General features: G+C 42.6%; 1 protein-coding gene across 5 annotated transcripts; it reads right to left on the bottom strand.

Moving 5' to 3' along the window:
- Nucleotides 1–572: 572 nt before the first annotated feature.
- Nucleotides 573–19,730, bottom strand: slc25a22a (solute carrier family 25 member 22a). 5 transcript variants are annotated; one of them, XM_034204787.1, is made up of 12 exons: nt 19,540–19,728; nt 12,569–12,689; nt 8,071–8,257; nt 7,848–7,973; nt 7,682–7,737; nt 6,995–7,085; nt 6,312–6,366; nt 5,587–5,647; nt 5,205–5,349; nt 4,961–5,115; nt 4,799–4,874; nt 573–4,346 (listed from the first exon to the last, which is right to left on the bottom strand). In XM_034204787.1, the coding sequence occupies exons 3-12, from the start codon at nt 8,088–8,090 to the stop codon at nt 4,193–4,195; spliced, it is 939 nt and encodes a 312-aa protein (XP_034060678.1). In that variant the 5' UTR covers nt 8,091–8,257; nt 12,569–12,689; nt 19,540–19,728; the 3' UTR covers nt 573–4,192. The 5 variants fall into 5 exon arrangements, with proteins under 5 accessions (XP_034060678.1, XP_034060679.1, XP_034060676.1 ...); XM_034204788.1 differs by lacking the exon at nt 19,540–19,728 and adding an exon at nt 17,194–17,264; XM_034204785.1 differs by lacking the exon at nt 12,569–12,689 and having other exon boundaries at nt 19,540–19,730.
- Between the last annotated feature and the right edge of the window lie 197 nt (nt 19,731–19,927).

Here is a 19,927-nt window from a genome sequence, read left to right as displayed (position 1 = left end):
TGAATACATGGCAAACAGCGAGGGATTGACAATGAATAACCACCTGTCATGTCATAGCATCACTTCTGCTGAAATGAGCAGGATATATGGGGGGTGTATACATTTCATCCCCCAGTGAAATCCACATAAAGGCACATGTTCTGTTTATCGAGTGAAACCCCACAGACTACAGAGGCACATATGTGAACATCTAAGCTGCAAGAGATAGAAAGTAGCGTGACTGAGTGACATAGGTGTGCGTGATTTACTGCCACACCACCCAGGTTTAGCATACACCTAGTTCACACAGCACTGCTTACACTCCCACCACAGCAGGACTAACAGCTCTTCTGCGACCCCACACTGACACCTGGTGGCTCCACAAGGCAGAACATCAGAAAACAGTTTTAGCTGCTCATACGCCCCGAGGAACCACAGCGTCATCCTGACTCTCTTCAAAACTTTCACACTGCTGTTTGGTTTTCACACTATTACAGATTAAAACGGCAGACTGTTGTATTCTGGTATGTGCTGCACCCTGAAAGCAGATGTGAGTCAAAACTGTAACCCAAAGCACAGACTACAGCAGGCAATTTTAGGACAGTCAGTTTATTGAACAGCAAATTGTGACAGGGAACACAATATTTATTTTTAATTGCATTGTCAACAATGCCTTGGACAAATGCGTCACTCACCAAACATTTCATAAACACCCTCCACAGAGAGAGACATAGTAGATGGAGAATATGGTGAGGGTCCTTCATATTTTAAAGTGCAATAATGCACAATTCCTCTTGGAGGAAGACAACAGAGGCTGAGAGGAGACCCCAGAAGGCCTTCAAGGTCCCCACATGCATCATACATTGTGTTTTGCTTCGTGTATATATATTTGTTTCAAGTGTGTGTTTGTGTGTTGACTCTACTTATTGCATATCAGTCAGCTGGTTCTTGATTTTTTTCCCGGTGAATGTGTAAAGCACAAATCTTTCGATTAAAATGTAATAAACTCTTCACTATAATTATAATACATCTCATAACATCTACAGAGATATATATATATATAGAAGATACATTCTTATATCTGATTCATTTAGAATATGTAGGCGATATACCTTTTGTGAATAACTGCTGATGGGTGACATAGTGGACCATCACATGGGTCTATTATAATGACCGTCGTCTCAGCCCTATAGATCAAGTTTTACAGACATAAATAAACTTTCTTACAAGACTACAAAGTTCATCTCAATCGACATCTCCACTGAAATAAATCAGACTTTAATCCAGGTCTGCAAAGGCAGCAGATCCAAGGACTTTGTCTGAGTGTCTTTAAAGAGGGCCATGTGGTTTCTTGTGCCTAATATTTCTGTGTGCTTTCCTTTGATTGTTTACACTCTTAGTCATACATTTGGTGTTTTAGAGCTCCTCCACATATACCTGCAGCTGTGGATGCAGCGGAGAGTAGATGGCAGAGGAGTGTGAAAGATAGAAGGAAAGAGGGGAGAGAGCATGGGTCTGACAATCAAAGAGAAAAATACCGCAGTGTCACACTAACAACTACACATCAACTACAGCACTACACAGTCAGACACACACACGCACATACAAAACCAAATGCACAAGGTCAGTGAAAATTCACATCTGAGTAAAAGAAAATAACTTGCACATTAACATTGGGCAGTTAGGAGTTGAGGGAGGTTTCAAAATCATAACAATAATCTCATTCTCAACGACACAAAAAATAGGCATGATTACAATATCAGCATTTATGAGATGAACATGTTGAAAAACTACAACAGTAATTTATAAAGACAAGCTCACATGAGAGGCAGGTCTTTTTGCCGTTTTCCTGTGGATCAGCTGTCATCTGTAAACACGGCTGGAGGCGCCAGTCCATGTCTAACAGATCTGATGTCCCTCCCTGACCTATGGCTTTCAGTAAAGACATTGATAATGCTAGCTAGCATGTGACAGCCTTGGTCGTTGGTGCCATCAATGTCATATTGCAGCTACCGTGTGGAAAAAGCACCATTCACAGATGTTAGATTTACAGTCCTTTGTCAGCAGTTCCCTATTTCCCTTTCAGAACGGTTTAATTAATGCCAGAGGTCATTCACTTAAAACTAACTAAATTTCTATCAACCTTATATGATGCTCCGTTTGGTCCTAGTTGATAAAACTGTAGGAAACTAGACAATCGGTCAAAACACTTATCAATGTGCTGCATTAATGTTGAAATGACGCTTGTTGCATTAAAACATTTTCCTTCATTTGATATGTCCACATCGTCATAAAATAAAATCACCACAATACGGATTGAGGGGGGAATTGGAGAGGGTGTGCAAATAAGCCATCATGTACAAAACAAACAACACATCCTGAAACATAGAGTTCATATCATCTGAATATGTACAATAAAGATAAGGTGGACACTTTGACACAGAAAAAACAACACATACAAATATATAGTGCTATACTGCCTATCGAAAGGAATATTGATAAGCATATCTCACTCCCACAAATGATAATACCTTGTAAAGTTGCATCCCGTTTCTACAGTGCAGTTGATGAGCTGCTTAAACAGTGGGAGTGAGAAAGGAATGTGATTGGATAATTCACATCAAAGTCACCTTGATCTCCGGAGGGATAAACCAATGGCAGGGCTTCAGTGTTGTGATGCATATACAAGATAGGACAGGGCTGCTTCCCATGGCAGCTTAAAGCAAATAAAAACCTCTGAAGCAAATAAGTCGAGATGTTTGGTCAAAATCATAAAACACTGAAAACACATTGGTTTAATTTTCTGATAAATGAACGTTATTCATTAGATCTTTGGGTCCTGACACTGAATTCAAAGAATGTGAATTAAATGTGATGTAATCATCTGTAAACAATATTAATTATGTCTGGCTCTAAGGGGTTTGAACTGCTCTTACTGTAGTAACTGGCTCCACAATGGACGACTGTACTCGGCATGTGATGTCTGACCGTTTGTCAGCATAATTACTAAATGGCCACTAATAATCTGGATATTATTCTACTAAAATGACTCAACCCATTCAGTGTTCACAGCTTTCATTTGAGCCCAACATGAATCACAAAAAACAGCTGTCGCTCAGTTCTCTGTGGACTGAAATCTTAAAAGCGCACAGCAATTTGGCCACAATCCAATCAGTGATATCACAGGAGGTGATTTGTCATCATCCCTCGAAGGCAAAGCCCCCGCTGTGACTTCACTTGTTGAGGTGTGGCAACAAATACAACATGCTGCCTTGACAGTTGACCCATGTAAATAACCATATAGGCAGTTTTTTAACAATATGTACGTGCAGGTTAGTAGTGCATAAAGCCCAAACGCTGTACACTGAGCCTTCAGTCTATGGTTAGACTACAAAACAGGAGATATCTTTTTCACAGAGGCAAAACAGTCAAACCATTGTGGTAGCACTAAATATCAGATGGAACCTGATCTACTTAAAAAGCCAAGGCTATCAAAGCCTGCTCAGAGCTGAATGGCTGAGTTCATTATAACCACTTACAGGAAGGGATGTGGTTCCTCAGGAAAGATCATAGGGGCTGTGCTGGCATCACATCAACGCATTCCCTGGGTCTTTGCCTGAAACAGAGGCCTTTATTTTTCTCGAATTCTATATATATTATTTTTTTAAGACATAAGGTCAGGGGAAATCTTTGAATATTATTTGGTAAATTTGTTGTAATTCTAATGTTTTCAGATATATTTCCAAGTAAAGTACGTGCACTCAAATTAGCTAGGTATGTTCTAGCATTTTCAATGGTTCCCTATTGTTTCTCTACAGACTAGCGCTGTTTTAAATGAGTTGGTGTTGGGCTTGCAGACCTGCAGCAACCTAGGGCAGTACATTGACTATGAAAATTCGACAATCAGTTTAAAAAATGCAATAAAATGCAGTTATTAAAGCAATATTCCATTAAAACCTTAACTGATATGTGTGGCTTCATTTCCAGAGAGCTAGCTTAGCATGCCTACTGGATTTGTGTGTGCCACCACAGGCAGCTTGGCAAACAAAGGCTCCCTCCTTAAACTACTTAGACATTCAAAATAACACATTTAAAACAACATGTACTGATCGGTCATACTTCAACCGATTGAACATTTCTTTCAGAATGAGATGAACCCACACAAAGTTGGCGTGATGCATTGTGGGAGGGAAAGGCAGAAAGAAGGTGCTTCTTATTTGTCTCTTTTAGGCAAATAGCTGAGGATAATTTCACCCACACCCAGGAAGTAGATCACCTGGGCGATGCCAAACAGCGGTGCAATGACCAAGGCTCGACAGTAGGCTCCCTTCAGGAAGGCTGATGAACCCTCATTTTTCCAGATTTTCCTGGAGATCAAATAAAAAGCTCATTAATACATGTGAAACTAGGAGTGGGCATTACATCAAATCAAATTCTGATCAAATAGCTAAATATTGATTTTGGATTGTTATCTTTGGTTGCCTCTACAAAATATATACACGATGAGATATTAGATATATATGATATTAAATAACATCCCTTTAATGTAATATCTAGGCTAATTTTAGGATATCTAAATAATATTGACATTGCCCAGCACTATGCAAAACAGTGAACTCTGAACCAGTGTGTATGATATTGATGGTGTTTTTTCTCTATTTTATATATTTTTTATTTGTGTTTCCTAATAATTTATCAGATTACTGTTTGTTGGTTCTGCTGTTTGTTTTTATAGATTCTCTGTAAAGTGTGGTGAGACACTCTTACAAATACACACAGCGCCACACCTGCTGCAACAGAAGAGACATAATGAGGTCACCTGATACAGTCAATCACTCCACTGTACGTGTCTTCCGTGCTCCCTCGGTTCAGCGACTGCAGTCTAGTCTTTATCACTGCAACACACAGAGCGCAGGTAAATATATAACATCAGCTGACGGATCACACACTGCTTAACATCGCACACAGTCCCACTGCTCACCATCGACAGGGTTGACAACAACAGCCGCTGTGCTCCCTGCAAGGCAGCCTGATATAAACGACACGTAGAAAGGAGCCGGTCCTTCTTTGCCTTGTTTTCCCAGGTCGTTCAGGTTGGCAAAAAGCGGGAAATAGATCATGGAGAAAGGAACATCCCTAGAAAACGATAAATAGAGACACACGATCAGAGCAAGTCATGTGAAGTTCCTTGCAGTCGGTTGGTGAAGCTAGAAGACAGATGTTACCTGAGCAGTGTGGCACCGAGGCCCTTATACAGACCAGCAATGCCCTTTTCCCTAAATAATTCTCTGGTGAGCTGTATGGCTGTTGGGGATTTGGTCTCCAGAGTACCTGCTGCCACCGTCTCTGGCATCAGCTTCCTTTGAGCCTCTGTGGAGCATGAAAACCATAACATTAATAACAGCAACAGCTTTATATAAAGCTACTAGAATCATACAATGCTAAGAATAGGTTTGTGGGCAGACATTTTGAATTCATAGCAGCAAGAAGAAATCAGAATATGGCTGTTGTAATATCTGACATGACCACAAGAGGCCACTATGTTCTAGTTTATTCCCTACACTTCATTCCTGCTTTAATTTCCATCTGGATTCAATTTATTTTTACCAATTCGTCCAGCATCTTGGAGTTGGATTTTCAGCATCTCCATAGGAGTTGTGACAATAACCTGCAACAAAACAAATAAAGGTACAGTGTCAAAATACGTACACATGATTGGTCAGTATTGGTGTCTAAGGCAAAACATGTGTCCATTGTCAATCTGCTGACATCCTTTCACTATGTGTCCACTCTTGTTTTCCTCTGTAATCCACACAGTGGTAACTAACTAACTGGATTAAGGATGAGATGGCTGTGCTCTCAGTGCAATCTTAATCCAAGGTCTTCTGCACTTAATCTAATCACGTTCCTATGGTTTGAAGCCTTTGCCCTCATTGACAAGAGGCATTTCCCTCTGACTCACTCACTCAAGCACATGGCCAAGTACTCTCACAGCATTTGATCTGATCACTCAAATCTAGCTGCCAGTGTATCGCCTGCTAACAGGACAGCATTTCAGTGATTAGAAATCATTCATGAAAACGGACCGTTACAGCTCACATTCAGGTCACAGATAACCGTCATATCTACAGAGACAAACTGCGAGCTAGCTCCTGCGACTAACTCCTCTCCTCCAAATGTGGTCCTTGTTAATTGAAGCTGCAGGCAGAGATAAATGAGGTGATGACTGAAGCCCAGTGGTGTATTTGAGAATTGACATTGGCAGGCCTAAAGGCAGCAGTTCCAGGTGGAGAACAGGAGGATGCAATTAAAGCAGCACCTCACTCACTCACCTGGCATGTCCCCGCTCCGCACCCAGCCAGCATCTCCTTGACCAGAGTGAGTTTTCTGAAAGAAAGACGATAAATAGAAAGATCAGATTAAAGCAAGACTGACAGTGTGAGAGCCAGACAACTTTATTTCCCTGAATAATAAATTGTCACCACCTGCACCGGTGATGCTAATCTTAGTCTTCTATATCAACATGTCAGGCACAAGGGCAGATTAATAATTCACAAGGAGAGCCGCTGGGCCAGACAAGTCAATCATTCATCAGCTTGCATGTTAGTCGCCATAGCGATGGAGATAGAGGCCCCAGAAACCTTCAGGTTTATCTTTGCAAACAGGGCTCCCGGGGGACAATGGGTGGGTGATTGATTTCAGCAACACCAGAAGATGGTTGCTAATGTGATACCATTATATGCTCATTGTACTTGGTAACATGATTTCAGACAGGGCTTCTGCTGACACACGCACAAATTATTCTGTAATTTTAAACCAGACAGTTAACAAACCGTTTTAAAACGCTGGGTGTTCGGGAAGGATACGACAGAACAATAGAGGATTAACCGGAGCCTCGGTGAGAATACTGACAGCTAATGTGTCAGATTACATGTTAGTAAACAAGCTAGTTAATCAGTGCGAATGAGCGGAGTGGTTGTGTGTCAGTCCGCCTGTCAGTACTTTCATGCCTCACCCATCCTTGGAGAGATGTTGCCTGAAGAAGTCGTTGGCAGCCAATTTGATGGCTTTCTCTGGCGTAACTAATGTTAAATTCACCGCCGCTCCTGGGAGAGACAAAGGGCCAGAGAGCAAGAAAGAGGGAGACACAAAGAAGGAAAAGAGAAGTGAGAGAGAGAATCTGAGATAATTGCTAGTACGATATGTGAGACGCAGATCCATGTGTTTGATGTCTGTGGCCTCACGATGAAGCTGAAAACAATCGAAACCATATTCTACCTCACATGCTAGCCTTGTACACTCCAGTCTACACATAAATCACAAGAATCTAAAAATACCTACAGAAGTGCACTCAGTAAAGTGCAGAGCTCCCTCTCCTCTCCTCGCTCCCTCATCGTGAAGGTGATTCATCTCACATATGGCCTACATTTAGTGGATCATTACATATCGGGTATTAATCTGCAGATGCCTCAGTTTAATGATGTCAGTCTTTTTTAGCAATGATTAAGGCCTAACCAAGTTTCTTCAATTTCGAGGTATGTAATCTAAAATGTGTAATCACTGTAACCACAACAAGTCTGTGAGCATACAGGGATTAATGAGCACATTACATATTTGGCTATTGGGTCTAGTAGTTTTCCAGATTAACGGTGGAAGATATACAGACACACAAACAAAGATCATCAGGACACCGAAAACGTACCACGGTACATCCCAAAATACCCCTCTGATCGGATGGTCTTAATAAGGCAATCTGACCTGAAATACAAACATGTGGTGTGTTAGTTACGGAGAAATCTGTTTGGTGACATGCTGATTAATCCTGACTATAGATCAGCAACAATGAGGAATATACAAAAATCTCATACAGGCTGGTGTAAAGGCGAGATCCATTTTGCTGGTTTTGCAAGCGAGTCTTGGCCAGGTCAATGGGAAACACACAGGTCACTCCAATTAGGCCAGCGATCCCCCCATTGATCAATTTGGCAGGCAAACTGGAGAAGAGACAAAAAGATGAGGTATGAAAGGTCAAGAGATGAAAACAAGGCATCAGTGCTGCTGTATTTGTATTAGCTCCACATTTCACCTCACCTGATCTGCTTGTCAGCCATTTATCTGAAGCCCTGTCTGGTCAAAGTGTCAATCTGTCTGTTAGCTGGTCCCACGGTGGTCCGTTTGTTACAGTAGTGTGTTGCTGTCCGAGTGGGATTAGGTAGTCTGATTATGCTTGGTCCACTTGTGTTGCTTGTAGTTGTTGTTAGTTCACGTTAGGGGATACCTGTAAAGAAATAGCAGGTTACATCTGTGAAGGTAAACTTCTGTTGTTGCAATGTTGAGGTAGAATGAAGGAGTCTGGAACCGTTGTTAGCCAAAAGCACCGAGAGTTTATTGATCACAGTACATTAATTACATACGGCCGGGGAGATCACTTAGTTGCACACCGTCCCGTGTTTCACCAGCGTGATCTCTGCCCCAAAAGACACAAAACATCTAACCAACACGAGGAGAGGCGGGCTTCCAGAAAGCCCGCGTATAATCAATAGCCGATGCGAGACAATGGTCTGCTTGTCTCAAAGAGATGCTGCCAGGTCTCAAACCCCCCACGGATATAGGAGAAGCGTTTGACCTGTGACCTCAACCTACAGAGGAGTCTTTGAGTGACTACAAGCAGATGTTTGCAGTATCACAGACTCTAAGGAATAATAAGAGACTCTATAAACAGATCAGATTAAAATATTCTCTTACAACATCAAACATCCTCAAAAAGTAGCTGTTGCAACCAAAAAGAGGATCGATACATTACAAAAGTTTTAATAACGCAATGTTACCTTCACAAACATTATGACAAAGAAGTGCTTTAGTAACAGGCTGTTTCACCACCTGAGATACTCTGCAAAAACTAGTGTTAATGCACAAAACACATTTGTTGTAGCCGCAACTCATGATTGTTTTCATTATCAACCTTTGTTTTTTACATTACATTACATTACATTACATTGCATTTAGCTGACGCTTTTGTCCAAAGCGACTTACAATAAGTACATTCGACCAGGAAGACACAACCTTGAAGAAAACAGAATCATATAAGTATATCAGGTTTCATAGAGCCAAACATTTCAAGTGCTACTCAACTGGCTTTAGGTAATCCAGTCCTTTATTGGTATAAAAGTGCTTCGTTAATCGTTCTAACGCTCGAAGTGGAGTCGAAAGAGATGAGTTTTCAGTTTGCGCCGGAAGATGTGCAAGCTATCTGCCGTCCTGATGTCAATGGGGAGCTCATTCCACCATCTTGGAGCCAGGATAGCAAACCCACGTGTTTTCGCCGATGGGAACTTGGGTCCCCCTCGCAGCGAGGGCGCAACGAGTCGTTTGGCTGATGCAGAGCGTAGTGCACGCGCTGGGGTGTACGGTTTAACCATGTCCTGGATGTAGGAAGGGCCAGATCCATTCGCAGCACGGTAAGCAAGTACCAGTGTCTTGAAGTGGATTCTAGCAGTTACCGGAAGCCAGTGAAGGGAGCGGAGGAGCGGAGTGGTGTGGGAGAATTTAGGAAGGTTGAAGACCAGACGAGCCGCTGCATTCTGGATGAGCTGCAGAGGTCGGATGGCACATGCAGGTAGACCAGCCAGGAGGGAGTTGCAGTAGTCTAGGCGTGAGATGACGAGAGCCTGGACCAGAACCTGAGTCGCTTTCTGAGTCAGCTGGGGACGTATCTTCCTGATGTTGTAAAGCGTGTATCTGCAGCAACGGGTTGTAGCAGCGATGTTTGCAGTGAAGGACAGGTTGTTATCTAGGGTCACACCCAGATTCCTTGCAGTCTGAGTCGGGGAAACAACTGAGGTGCCGATGTTGATTGTCAGGTCAAGAGTTGGACAATCTTTTCCCGGGAGGAAGAGCAGCTCAGTCTTGTCAAGGTTGAGCTTGAGGTGGTGAGCAGACATCCACTGAGAGATGTCAGCTAGACAAGCAGAGATGCGTGCGACGACCTGGGTCTCTGAGCGGGGAAAGGACAGAATTAATTGGGTGTCGTCAGCGTAGCAGTGGTAAGAAAAACCATGCGGGCTAATGACTGATCCGAGCGAGTTTGTGTACAAGGAGAAGAGGAGGGGACCAAGAACAGAGCCCTGAGGGACCCCCGTAGTTAATTGACAAGGGTCGGACTCAGACCCTCTCCAAGTCACCCTGTAGGTACGGTCTTTCAGGTATGAGGTGAGGAGGGAAAGTGCAGAGCCAGAAACTCCAAGTTTTTGGAGAGTGCGAAGGAGGATCTGATGATTCACCGTGTCGAATGCAGCAGACAGGTCCAACAGGATGATGACAGAGGAGAGGGATGCAGTTTTGGCAGTGTGCAGTTCCTCCGTGACAGCAATGAGAGCAGTTTCTGTGGAGTGACCTGCCTTGAAACCAGACTGGTGCGGATCCAGAAGGTTGTTCTGATTGAGATAACAGGAGAGTTGTTTAAAGACAGCGCGTTCAAGTGATTTAGACAGGAACGGGAGGAGAGAGACAGGCCTGTAGTTTATAACATCAGACGGGTTGAGAGTGGGTTTCTTTAGGAGAGGGTTTACTCTTGCCTCCTTGAGACTGTTTGGAAAGTGACCAGAAGTTAGAGAAGTGTTGATGAAATGGGTGAGAAACGGTAGAATATCAGGAGCGATAGTCTGAAGGAGGTTTGAAGGGATAGGGTCCAGAGGACAGGTGGTAGGGCGGGCAGAGGTAATGAGGGTAAGAACCTCACTTGGAGAGAGAGGGGAAAAGGAGGTTAGTGTGTTGGTGGAAGGAAGGTCTGGTGACCCAGTGGTGAGTAAAGGTGAGTCAGAAAAAGAAGAGCGAATATCATTAACCTTTTTTCAAAGTGGGTAACAAAGTCGCTTGACAGAAGTGAGGAGGGGGGAGGAGCTTTTGGAGGGTCCAAGAGGGTGGAGAAGATGGAAAATAGTTTTTTAGGATTGGAATAGGAAGATTGGATCTTATCTTGAAAGAAAGTGCTTTTTGCCTGAGAGATCGAAGCAGAGAAAGAGGAGAGGAGAGCTTGATAGGTTAGGAGGTCGTCACGGTGTTTGGATTTCCACCATTTCCGCTCTGCTGCCCTAAGGACGGTTCTATTAGCACGCAGTGCATCATTTAGCCAGGGAGCCGGAGGGGACTGACGAGCCTGCCGAGATGTCAGAGGACAGAGCGAGTCCAGAGTGGATGAGAGAGTAGAGAGGAGAGTTTCTGCAGCAGAGTTTGGAGGCAGTAGTTGGAACGAATCAGAGGAAGGGAGGGCTGAGAGCACCGACGAGGCAAAGGTAGAGGGAGAGAGGGAGCGAAGGTTACGGCGGACAAGTGTAGGATGGGAAGAGATTAGTTTGTTATGTTTGGAAAGGGATAGAGAGAATGAAATGAAGAAGTGATCGGATGTGTGGAGCGGGTTTACAGAGAGGTTAGAAGTAGCGCAGTTCCTTGAGAATATGAGATCAAGGACATTGCCAGCTTTATGAGTCGGTGGGGACGGAGAGAGTGAGAAAGCAAAGGCGGTTAACAGAGATGTTAGTTCGTCTATCTTCCCCATCTGGAGGTTGAAGTCTCCGAGAAGTACAGCGGGAGGGCCAGTTTCAGGGATGTGTGAGAGGAGATGATCTAATTCCTCCAAGAAGTCCCCCAAGGCGCCTGGTGGACGGTAGAGAACAACAATGGTTAACTGTATAGGATGGGTTACTGTGACGGCATGGAACTCAAAGGTGGAAGGAGTAAAGTTAGGTAGCTTGAAGAGGGAAAAGCTCCATTTGGGAGAGAGCAGGAGACCAGTGCCACCTCCTCTGCCAGTGGGTCTGGGTGTATGGGAGAAGGAATATGCAGTGGAGAGAGCTGCTGGGGTGGATGTGTTGGATGGAGTAATCCAGGTCTCAGTGAGAGCAAGGAAATCCAGAGACTGCAGGGAGGTGTAGCCAGAGATGAAGTCAGCCTTAGGAACAGCTGACTGGCAGTTCCACAGGCCACCTGAAACTAGATGATGGATCTCAGTGGAGCACGTGGGATAGACGAGAGCAGGCCGGTTATATCGATTAGGAGATACACGGGGCCAGTGATAATTGCGAGAAGACACATGAACAGGAATGGAGAAAATACACATGATTATAGCATGAGGGGCTAAACAACAAAAGTAAAAATTAAAAACGCCAACGATACTTAGCTCAATCAAAGTAGGATTTGCCTCCTCTTTGCCTCCCTCGTGACTCCCGTAGGACTCTAATGTCTTTGTCAGTCTTACTCCCACAGGACTCTAATGTCTTTGTCAGTCTTAGCCTGTCTGCCGCTGAAGCTGCCGCTCCAGGAAAGAGCTACCCGAAATGGAAGCCTGATTGCTCAGTTCTCACAGCTGAAGTTAATTAGTTAACTATCTACAGCTGATGGGCGACAATAGACTGGCCCTGCCTATGTTAATAATGCAGGCTTGAGTGCTGAGAGCTGTAAAGCAGGTTTCGCCTGAGCAGATCTGAGATTTAAAATCTCTCAAAAGCGATTTAGCCGTTTTAGCTACAGTAACAATTATACAGAGTCGAATAAATGAAACCGAGAAGTCTAATTAAACAAGAATATAACTTACAGTGGTTGCTGCGTCAATAGGTAATGTTGTCACCGGGTCCAGATGCACGTTGTTTTTAATCCAATTGGACCCCAATCCCTTTTTGTCCAGAGGTCTGATATCTTCTGAAGTTTAAGTGCATCTAAAGCAATGAGAGTTAGAGGTCATCAATAGTTGGAAGTGTTTGAGAGCTGCATCACGTGTTTATTTTGCTATAAGAAGTTAGTGAGATGGAAGGTCAAGTGTGGAGTCTCAAACGTTAGAAGATAAACAGTAACCCACTGTTTAACACCCAAATGACCAAGGAAAGAGCTACGTTCCAAGAAAATCTGAGTGTGTCCACAGATAAATCTGGTTAGATTTAAAAAGGCTTCTTTTACTTTCCATTTGAGCCACTGTACACATAGAAACGCTGGCTTGGTATTTATTGTGTACGTGTAAAACAGGGTTTGGAAAACATTCAAGTAGAGTAAGCCTCCCCAGTGTGGTTCTAGGGCTGCATAGCATTAACAAAAACCTTCTGACTCTACTTCCAGATGTGCTGTGGAACCAATCAAAAACAGCACTCAGTACTGGGTGAAAAGCCAACAACATCTAACCCAAGCAGCCAGCATCTAACAGTTACAACTGCTAAGATCGATTAGTTGCTATTGATATTTTGTCATTCAACTAAATAAATCATCAATACAATTGATTATACAAAACCTTGTATGCCACTTTTTAATCCTTGAATGGGGACTATAGCACAACATAAATAACTATCGTGAGGCACCGTTGTTGACTACTTCAACATTTTAAGCTTTAGTTCAATGTAGAGGGATTACTTTCTGTTAAAACAAATCTCTCATCCCTGTAGCATCTGTGCGTCATGTGCCCTTGAACACTCGTGTTTTATGCATGAATTCTGACATTGTGAGGCTGGAGTCATACTGTATAGTGATCGCTCTATGCTCTGTATGCTCAAACAGTCATTTCTGAGCAAACAGATGAAATATGTGTGATGTGGTCAGGATGCTCCATATTTTAGGTACAGAATGCCCTCAGTGTGAAAAGATGTTTCCTATTTCCCCTTTCATTCCCTCCACCCCCTTCATCCACCAATCACAACCTGCCTCTGCGTGTACAACCCGCCTCCTCCTCTCTCCTCCGCACCGGCCCTCCCCCATCATTTCCCTGGCACGAGTCACGACTCACAAACAGAGATTTTCCGTCTCAGATTTTTGCTGACTTGTGTGGTTTTTTTTGTGAAGTGCATCTGCACTATTATGACTCTAATATCACTAGTTCCTCAGATTGCACAGCATAGTTGTTAGGGTGTCAGATAACTATGGCTGTACATGAATGCAGATGTGGGTGTGTTTGGCTTGGATGGGAACTTGATGCCCCCACTGGCTCCTCCAGAGGTGGAGGAGGGAGGAGGAGAGGGAGTTTTAGAGGAGGTCAGCGCTGCCTCTCCACTCCCTGCAGCTCCTCACAGCTGCTTCACAACCCTCCTCTGTAGCTCATCCAAACTAAGTTCTCATCCAGCTGTGATACAGACCACCATTTCTTTACAAGCTAACTTCCTTTGTGTCCCTATTTCCTTTTCGCTGTCATCCTCCTGGCCTTGACTCCTATAGTCAGCAAACTGTTTTCTTTAAACAATAATTCACAGGAGGCTATACGTTCTGTTAATAAATGGGATGGATAACGTATATAGAGCACTGCAGTCCTACATGAGTCACCCATCAAACCGACATCTCCCTCCTTCTCTCTCATGCTTGCGGCTATACTCGTCGACTTTAGTTAATCTTCACCACACCAGGACATTTCTTTGACCCACAGCCATAGCCTGGCTGCTCTGCCTTGTCATGACAATTGGGGTCTGTATGGAAGCAGCTAGCCTCAGTGTGCACAGACCACAGCACATTGTCATCACTCACCAACAAAATCTCCAAGGAATTCATTTAATGCTCACAGCAGGGGGAAGAAACAACAAACAGCCAGGAAACTGCGGCGTCACTTTAAAGAAAGGAGTTTTAGGTCATGTTTCAATTCACAGACAAAATGATTTAGAGTGACTGAAAACGTCTTCATCGAACACAAGTGAATGAAACATCTCCCTTTTACACACCCATTCACACAGAGGTCATATGTGTAGTTTTCACCTCTAAAGGCAAATAAGCACTGAAGAGTAAACAAAAGACAAGGTGATTGTGAAACTTACCTGCCATGCAAAACTTTGAACTGAACAACTTCACTCAGCCAGCCTTTGGATGCTCTTGATTACAGTTCTAAAGGAGAGTCCAGGCACAGACTGAGATAACAGATCCGTGTTTGACCCTTGTTCATCATTACAGCTTGAACAATGAAGCAATAAACACAGTTACACTGACAAGGATACTGAGAATGTATGTTAAACCTTGTCAGTAAAGCAGTAAAGTTAGGTATTCAAATTCGTAAAAACAAATACTTAATCTTCAAGTTCACAAACCAACACTTTTACTAGGTTAAATGCTTATAGTGTATGTAATGATTCAGCACATGTAATCCCACAAAGTAGGGGCAGAGGGTGTGTCAACACACATCTTTACATAACATTTGAGAACGCCACCAATGTGGAATAATGTAACATAATAATCCAACACTAGGACAAAGATCTTAAATTAGATACTTGAATTATAAAGCTGAGCCTTACATGCTTAAATGTTTCTGGAATAATTGTCGATACATCTTAAGAAGATCAAGCACTTACTGTGTATTTTGTGATAACCAAGACATAAGACCTATACCAGGGGTGCCCAACCTTTTTTGAACCGAGAGCTACTTTTAAAGTTGCCAGTCTGCCGAGATCTACCAATCCAAATAGAGAGGCGTAGCCATTACTGACAGCCTACTACCAGGTAAATACACACTTCTACTTGTATAAAACTGACCTTTGTACGATTAATACTTCATAAAATACTGCAGATCCTTTATCTTACCTCTTTCTAATCTACACACATACAAGTATTTAACTGAAGTTACACAACAGTGTTGTTGATACATAGTTTGAGTTTATTCACACGTCACTACAGTGGGTAATGTTTTCAAGAAACATTGAACAGTGCTGCCACATATGACACAGGACAAAAAGAAAAAACTCTGAACCCTTTCTTTGCCATTATATAAAAAATAGTGTTGCTACAAAAGTATACATTCGGCTTACTAATAAGACAACTCAGATCTGAAGCTACTCAGGAATCTGCTGCCAACGTGCAATAAAAAAGACAAAATTAATAGAATCAAACCATTTTTTTGTTGCATTTTAGTAGAATATAAAATAAATGCCTTTAAAATAGGATGCAAGCAACACTCGTTTCTTAACCTGAATTGATAATAGACTATAATCAATTTAAACAGAACAGATCTTAATGTTTGCATTCTTATACCATTTTGTACAATAATTATAATGAATAAGTTCAAACAAACTAAAACTTACAGCTGATTAATAACGGTATCTAACTTGAGTTTTTATTATATCAAAAACCTGTCCCCAAAACGCGCGTCAGCAGCCTCCAGGAATGCTTCTTTCACAACTTCTCCGTCTTTGAAAGACTTCATGTGTTTCTCAAGAACGTGACTGACACGATAAGATGCTCTGGTAGCAGCAGCCTTGCTCTTGTTGTTGGGCCTGGTGGAAATGGACTGCTGTGCATTTAGCTGTCCTTTCAGGCCCCTCCCCTTTTGGAGCGTAGGAGGAGGGAGTTCCGTCTCGTAGCGTTTGTGTACTGTTTTGAAATGCCGCTCCTAAATTACCCTTCTTCGATAAAGCCACGCTCCCAATGCAGATGAGAGACAGATGGACTTTGAATTGGAATAGATACAAAAATAATCATCCTCCCACTCGGAGTGAAAATTATATATTTTGGGCTTTTTTGCTTCTGCCATAATTGCGGTCTTGTGTGTGTGCGGACTGTCACTCCTGTTGACACGGTCGGACAACAACGTCAGCAAAATAGTGCCCACTGCCCACCAGCCACGCCCCGACACATGGGGTCACGCCGGCCAATCACAAAGCTTTGATGCGTTCAAGTGCATTCTGGCACAGGAACATTATGTTACAGGACATTAACGATAAAACAGAATGTTGTTGTTCTATTTTTAGACACATCTCGCGATCGACTGGGAATCTCCTCGCGATCGACCGGTCGATCGCGATCGACTGGTTGGGCACCCCTGACCTATACTGAGGTGATAGCTGGTAACAGTAACATTTCATGTAAGCTTTATCCACTTTTATTTGATAAGGCTCATACATGTTTAACCATCATAAGCATGGTTAAATAGAAGTGACAGATCAGTGTATCACTCTGTTCATTAAAAAAGATAAGAAGCTTATCTTTCTAAAAATACAAGCAGTATTTGTATTGAAAGTGCATGGAATATACTGAATCAATGCTATATAAATACGACATGATGTGGGTGCAAACTATGCATGTTCTGTAGCTAGCTGCTTAGACTAATCTGCTCCAAGGCATGTCTCAATCACAAAAGACTTGCAAAAAGATAATTATAACAACTGCAGATACTGAAAATCTGTAGATAAATCCACACCAGTTCATTTCCAATGCAAAACTCAAAGCAAATTCGGTTTTCCCATTCAAATCAACCAGAAAACAAATTACCGTATCCATCAACTCCTTGGCCTCCTCTCTGTCTTTGTGTGCCAAACAGCGTAAAGGTCTTGCTGACTTAATGGCAATCGGTTTGTGGAATGATAAGAGGAAGTGACACAGCACAGTGGTCGTCAGCACTCCTATCATGTGACTTTGGCTGGTCCAAAAGACAGTAAAACCCTTCATCATCATCATCATCATCATCATCACCAGTCCATCTGTCTCACATGTACTGGTTTGATTAACACTCTGTGAGCTCTAAGCCATACGTAGAGGAGCTGCTGCACTAAATATCTGTTTCACACATAATGTGTTGCTGTCATCCGCTATCAGATGTCAAGTACTTCTCTGAGCTGAGAGCACATAGGCCAGATCTAATACACAGCTCAATCTGTCCACTTGTACAACCCTTATTGCAACATCTTCTCTAATTGCGCATTAATTAGCAGTTATTATACAAGCCTACTGCACAGCTCATATCGGCTGGTGTTATATGACTTACATCCAGCTTTATATTGTCCTTATATTTATTAAATGTGTCTATTCTGCCTAAAGGGGTGGTCTTTAAATAGTTTTCTGCACATACATCTGCACTGTCGTGTTCTAACCTTGCTTCTTTGGTTTAACTGTTTATGAGATGTGCTCTATGTTTGGACATCTACAGCACTGCGGAAATAAGGGATGAAATGTTTGGTGTCACAGATAAATCAGATTACTATTGCCTCTTCCCCACAGCATCAGGATTATAAACGTAATTCCTATTTATGAAAGCTCTCTCGAAATCTCGCTCTACGACCAGTGGAGTGACGGTTGTGATGCATTTCCACTGAAGGTGCTCTACATATTGCAGCCATTAAACCTGCTCCTTTATGCATTGTTATCACCTGTTTTAGATCAGATATAACAAGCTGGGTTTACATTTCAGGCAGCACAAATGCCCCTTCTGTGACACCACAGGTATCTTTGGTGGCCCACTTATTGAAGTCACATGGGGCTTCTCAAATGTTTTGCTTCCCTCTCATATTTCCTACAGTTTGGATAGGAAAATAATGACACCACTGTGAGTGAACTTTGCTTAGAAAAAGAGCTCAATGCAGCATTGAATCATCTGATTACAGTTTGCCGATTACAGGAAGGCATTGAATAGCCTGAAGGTTTGTAACTTTCACCAAGGAGCTCAGCATCTTCCCACACACAGCTGAATGTCATGTCTATTCAATGGACATAAACCAGTGGCATTTAGTAGTCCTTGCCTTTTGGCATTATTTCTGGAAATGCTATGAGTTGAGTCCTGCATGCAGATTAAACAAGTATTTCATACAATGCTGTTGAATGAGAGAAAATCAATGTTTTCTGCACTAACAGCACGACAACAGTTCCAATGGAAAACACAGGATGTCACCCTACACCAAAGCATGACTGCCTTCATGAATTATTTCAAAGCTGCAGGAGTGCTTTATTACACTGCTCGCCTCATCATAACCTAATAACATTACACTTGCTTCCTTTGAAACCATGCCCAACGTATTGACATTTAGCTCAGCAGTTAGATTATGTGGAGTTCAGCAAAATACGGGGGTAAATCTGTGGTCGACATATTCCGCATTAATTAAAATATCTTCCTTTAATCCTGTCTTCAAGAAGTCACAGTATGTTAATGTGCTACAGTCTCAGAGGAGAGTAGCTTCACTTTTCTATACCAATGAGAAAGGAGGTGGGTACAGAGTAAGTGGGTTTACCCTCCACTACTACCACAGCCAACACACACACACACACACACACACACACACACACACACACACACTGTCAATAGTGAGCGGAAGCCGGCAGAAAGAAACCGCAGCGGCCCCCTTAGGCTACGGGAGAAATTCTGGAATCGGTTCGGTTTCTCTTGACATCTAAAACCAATGAATCCATTCAAACTGATAATGTTAATACATTACCGTTACACCTGTCATTAACGCTTCGACACGTTTATGCGTAAGATATATAACCGACATATCAGAGACCCGAGTAACCATAGGCAATAACCGTAAATCATGACACCCATAACCGTAGTAGTTTATGATTTAACGTCATATAAGAAGCCTGCCGTTACGATAACATATTTAAATCACAAATGTAACGTCAGAAAATATGCCAGGATTGCCACATAACGGGAAATTGAGCTGCCTCTCACATTTAAGCAGTAACAACTATATGGTTAAAATCACATTACAAGTTGGTTTTTCGTTTCCATTCAAAGCTAATAGGACATTTAAATGATTATATCGCCTTTACGTTATTCACAGGAGAGATTTTACCGAGGTACGTTTTTTGAAAAGACACGATTCACAACATCTGCATTCTACATACCACATATAGAGCCGTTTCCGTTATCTCTCTCGGTGTGGTGTATGGAATCAACGCCTTTACTGTCTGGGTCTTTGGCTGGCTGACCGACAATAACTAACCTTACCGGTGTTACTAGCGTTTGAGTCCAGAGGAGGGAGGTGGAGGAGGTGGGAGTGAGAGCAGGGAGGGCTGGCGATGGAGTAGGATAAAAAAAGAAAATAAGGGATTTATAAACGGGGTCCTCTAGTGGTAGGTAGTAGAAGTACAGACACATTGTGTATTTGCAGTAAAGGTGTAGAGAGGATGGGGGATGGTGGCCAGCGTCATCGTGATGAATCATCTCACCCCAATGACCTTGAATACTAAAAATAGAGAAAAAGGCTACAGCTGAAATATTGGGGATGAAGTG

The sequence above is a fragment of the Gymnodraco acuticeps genome, unplaced genomic scaffold (genome assembly GCF_902827175.1).
Source record: "Gymnodraco acuticeps unplaced genomic scaffold, fGymAcu1.1, whole genome shotgun sequence".
In the NCBI taxonomy this organism is placed as follows: domain Eukaryota; kingdom Metazoa; phylum Chordata; class Actinopteri; order Perciformes; family Bathydraconidae; genus Gymnodraco; species Gymnodraco acuticeps.
The sequence above is the reverse complement of the archived record's forward strand: the minus strand, read 5'-3'. Positions and strand labels throughout refer to the sequence as shown.